The sequence below is a fragment of the Papaver somniferum genome, chromosome 2, assembly GCF_003573695.1.
Source record: "Papaver somniferum cultivar HN1 chromosome 2, ASM357369v1, whole genome shotgun sequence".
Lineage (NCBI taxonomy): Eukaryota > Viridiplantae > Streptophyta > Magnoliopsida > Ranunculales > Papaveraceae > Papaver > Papaver somniferum.
The window spans coordinates 80992555-80996998 of NC_039359.1; the positions used below are offsets into that span (position 1 = coordinate 80992555).

Sequence of the window (4444 nt, forward strand, 5' to 3'; positions counted from 1 at the left end):
CCCACCCACCCCCCAACATCCCGCCCAAAATTTTCCCCATCCTTCTAGAAACAGCAACGTGTCACCTCTCCAATTTTCGGAAAAATCAAGAAATAATGAAAAAATCAGAGACCACACAAAAGTCTCCCTCGGTTCCTTCTCCTTCTTCATTTCCATTCAACTCCCCTTTCTCTCTCAGAAAAAGAAAATCCCTCTGCAATTTTTTTTTTAATTCGCTCAAACCCTAAACGTAATCAAAAAATCATATTTTTCATCTAACTTCAAATCCTCTCATCTGCAACTCTAATCAGAAAATCCAACTATCCACGGAACACCTAAATCAAGAAAATTTATCTGCAAACCCTCATCGGAAAACTTAGTCTATCTGCAACCCTCAAAAGATTGGTAAAAAATAAACTCTCAAAGCCTCTATTCTCTTATTTTCTTTGGTTGAGTTTAGATTTTTGTTCTAGGGTTTGGTTTGTTAACATGCAATTTTTCTGAGAGTGCAGTTTAGGTTTTTTTTTTTTTTTTTTTTTTTTTTTTTTTTTTTTTTGCAATAACATGCAATTGTTGATGATGTTTGTTCTAGGATTTTTTATTTGGTTTTGATTTGTTATAGGGTTCTTTGATTTGGTTTTGATTTGTTAAAGGGTTCTTTTCAATTTTACTGATTTTGATTTTAGGGTTTTTTTTTTATAAAATGCAATTGTTGATGATGTTTGTTCTAGTATTCTGATTTGGTTTGATTTGTTACAGGGTTCTTTTTAATTTTGCTGATTTTGATTTTAGGGTTTTTTTCTTACTTTTTTTTTTAATTTATAAAATGCAATTTTTTGATGATGTTTGTTCTATTATTCTGATTTGGTTTGATTTGTTATAGTGTTCTTTCTTATTTTATTGTTTTTAAATTGGAGCTTGAATCAATGGCATGATTTTGTACTTAGTAGCATGGTTTACTTTGTTGCTGCACCTAAATGCTATTAACATTTTTCTTAGAGAATGATATAAGTAGTTTGGTTGATGCTTGGTTGATAGCTACCAAATTAATCTCTAATTGCGGGTGGTTGGAATACGGAACCCCTCGTTCATTCTCAAATGAGAATGTGCAGGGATTCCGTATTCAAACCATATGTTGTGAGTTGTTTGGTGGTTATTTTGTTGTTATGTTGTTCTTTATTGCTACCAAATTGCTAGTGTATTGAATAGAAGAACATGATGCTTGGTTTGTTCTTTAATTAGGTTTGTAAAGAAGAACATGATGCTTGATTGATGTTGCTTCTGTTTAATATAATGCTTGTTTTTAACATGATGCTATGGTTTAACATGATTCTTGTTTTTAACTTGATATCTACCAAGTTAATCTCTAATTGTGGGTGGTTGGAATACGGAACCCCTGGTTCATTCTCAAATGAGAATGTGCAGGGATTCCGTATTCCAACCATCTGTTGTGAGTTGCTTGGTGGTTATTTTGTTGTTATGTTGTTCTTTATTGCTACCAAAATGCTAGTTTATTGCATAGAAGAACATGATGCTTGGTTGATGTTGCTTCTGTTTAATATAATGCTTGTTTTTCAAATGATGCTTTTTTTTAACTTGATAGCTACCAAGTTAATCTCTAATTACGGGTGGTTGGAATATGGAACCCCTGGTTCATTCTCAAATGAGAATGTGCAGGGCTTCCGTATTCCAACCACCTGTTGTGCGTTTGCTTGGTGGTTATATATAGGTTGCTTTATTTTGTATTGTTTTGATTGATACACAGGTATGAGACTATCTTGGTGTTTATGCCTGATATACATGCTTGTTTGCAATTTTGGTTAAGGAATGATGAGATCTAGTGCGCTCTCTATCATATGGGCGAGACAATTGCTTCTTAAGCGATCGACTTACCCATACGATAGTGAGTGCACTAGCTCATTTAGAAATCTTTCCAAGTTGGAATCCAATAATGCTTTTGTAAATTGACAATGTTATATTGATTTCATTTTTGAATTCTGTTTTTGTAGATCATTGATGAAAACAAATCTTACATCAATGGGAAAGAACAAGGTAAAGACTTGGATTATGATTTAGTTTCTCTTATTCATGTAAATTTTTCCCCATTTAAGTCGTCAATATATACTAAGGTTTTTTATTTAATGTTGCAGACTAAATCAACAGTACAGAATAATGTCAAGCAGTTTCCGATCAAAGTAAAATCTTTTCATCTCAATTTCATTATATTAATATAACATATTTCTTTACCTTCTCAGTTTAACTAATTAAGTTATGGTTGTTTCAGATGAAGAAGAAACTGACGAGTCAACAGTCTCAACCTGATGTTGCATCTCCACCTCGCCGATCACCAATAAATGCAAAGTCCGCAGAACAAACTGTTCCTACATCTCCAATTGATACAAATTCTTCTCAAAGGCGATCATCACCAAGGTTGAAAGAGTTTACAGAACCAACTGATACAAATAATTCTCAGAGGGGATCATCACCAAGGTCCAAAGAGTCCGCCGAACCAAGAAATCCTCAGAGTACTACCCAAACTCCATCACATCAACAACATCTTACTTCACCATGGAAGGTACTGGCTTCTAAGAGGAAGAAGGTGCTGACACCTACAAAGTCAAAACAAGATTCTGCAAAGGGGGGAAAGACAGTAAGGCGGATATTGGATATGAGCACTGGCCCATGTCCAAATATTCAACTTGTCGATCCAAATGACACTTTTTCAGATTTTGAAGAAGAAGAAGAAGATGAAACTTTACAGCACGACAAAGACGTGCAAGTGGAAGAGCCTGATGTTGATTCTGACGGAGAAAAAGATAATGGTGATCATGATTCTGAGGGTGGTACTGATGATAAGCCGGAAGGTGAAGAAGGTGAGGTTGTGGAACCAACGAATAAAAGAAAGTTCGTTCCACGTGGACCAACACAGATGTATGCAAAAGCCAAAGTTCCCTTCAACTCTAAAGAACGGCCGATTGATGATCCTTCCGTGCAGCTGGCCAGTTGTCTAGGGGTATTAGTTCGGCGAAAAATTCCTTTAACATTCAAGGATTGGAGAGTTGTTCCTCATCAGGCCAAGTTCAACATATGGAAGATAGTCGAGGTAATTAAAATGATTCTTAACTTTTCAACTCTTTTCATTGGTCGATATATAACTCTTTAACTCATTGCAGATTCTAATTAAAATGATTTTACTTTTATTTGCAGCAACGGTTCATTGTGTATGAACATTTCCAAGACTACTATTTTTCCAAAATGGGAGCATATCTCAAAGAAGCTCGATCTAGGAAAGACGGTTTGGTACTCGAGGCTTTGGATCACCTAAAAGGGGAAGAAAGAGAGAAAAGGCTTGCAAACCTAATGCCCACGAGCATGTCTGTCAATTAGTGGGAAAAATTTGTGAAACGTATAGACTCGGCTGAATTCAGAGTAAGTGTTTCTAATATAATGAATGACTATATTTGAAGCATTTGTTATTTTAAATGTGTCTATTGACTGCTCTATTAACCTTTGCAGGTGAAAAGACTCAAAATGCAAGAAATTCGTGCGACGCACAACACCCCTCACTCGATTAGTAGACAAGGTTATGCCCGAATGGAGGAGCAGATGGTATGTTTATTACTTTTAACCTATGTGTACCCTTTGCAACCTGTATGTTATCCTTTATTTCCCCTGTATGAAATTACTCTTACTTAACTGGGATTCACATTTTCTTTGTAGCAAAAAGTTCTGAAAACAACTGAACCGATCGATAGAGCTGATTTATGGATTAAGGGTCACAAACAGCCTGAAGGAAGGGAACCAAATCCTGCTGTTTTAAAGGCTTTTGTGAGAAACCTTCTCTTCTTTTTTTTTTGAATTTATATATTCTTCAATAATGCAAAAATATCTTATTTTTGGCACTTTTACAGAAAAATTGAAGAAGCTAAAGCACAACATGATTCTGATGGTGGATCTTCCGTGACAGAAGATGTTCTTACAAAGGCTCTTGGTGAAGATAAATGGGTAATACTTAAAGGCATGGGGTTTGGAGTGACACGTAAAAAGATTGTAGCCAATACCCACTACAAGTTGATCCTTAAAGAGTGTCAAGAAAGATGTAGAGAAATATATGATCGTCTTGTGATGTTAGAGGTGAGAATTTACTTTGATAATGGTTTTTTTTTTTTTTTTTTATAGTTGATGAATTCAAACATGATTGGTCTCCTCATACTGTAAAATTGTTTTTTCTATAAGAAAATAGCTCGAAATGTGCCTGCCATGAAGTTAACTCTCACAGGGACAGTCCAGTTGCAAGCAACAACCTGTAGGCTACCGCTACCAGATCTGTTCTCGCTAATGGAAAAGCCTCGACTACTCCTACAACCAGTCCCGTCAGCAGATCAAATGAGGTGCTAGTGCCAGAAAAGTTTACACCTTGCAGGTTACTAAGTTGGTACAAGGATGGCGAGGTGGTGGCTGATGC

General features: G+C 35.8%; 1 protein-coding gene across 1 annotated transcript; it reads left to right on the forward strand.

Moving 5' to 3' along the window:
• Positions 1 to 229: 229 nt before the first annotated feature.
• LOC113353625 lies at positions 230 to 3807 on the forward strand. The gene is made up of 7 exons (XM_026597162.1): positions 230 to 384; positions 1989 to 2031; positions 2130 to 2174; positions 2264 to 3082; positions 3187 to 3408; positions 3496 to 3588; positions 3700 to 3807. Exons 2-5 carry the CDS (start codon positions 1996 to 1998, stop codon positions 3364 to 3366), a joined length of 1080 nt encoding a protein of 359 aa, XP_026452947.1. The 5' UTR covers positions 230 to 384; positions 1989 to 1995; the 3' UTR covers positions 3367 to 3408; positions 3496 to 3588; positions 3700 to 3807.
• The last annotated feature ends 637 nt before the right edge of the window (positions 3808 to 4444 follow it).

What these genes read in the sequence shown, in the direction of transcription:
- LOC113353625 (XM_026597162.1), top strand. Translation starts at nt 1,996, where the DNA reads ATGAAAACAAATCTTACATCAATGGGAAAGAACAAG. An exon ending in TCAAGCAGTTTCCGATCAAA is followed by an intron (nt 2,175 to 2,263) that starts GTAAAATCTTTT and finishes TGGTTGTTTCAG; the next exon opens with ATGAAGAAGAAACTGACGAG. An exon ending in ACATATGGAAGATAGTCGAG is followed by an intron (nt 3,083 to 3,186) that starts GTAATTAAAATG and finishes TTTTATTTGCAG; the next exon opens with CAACGGTTCATTGTGTATGA.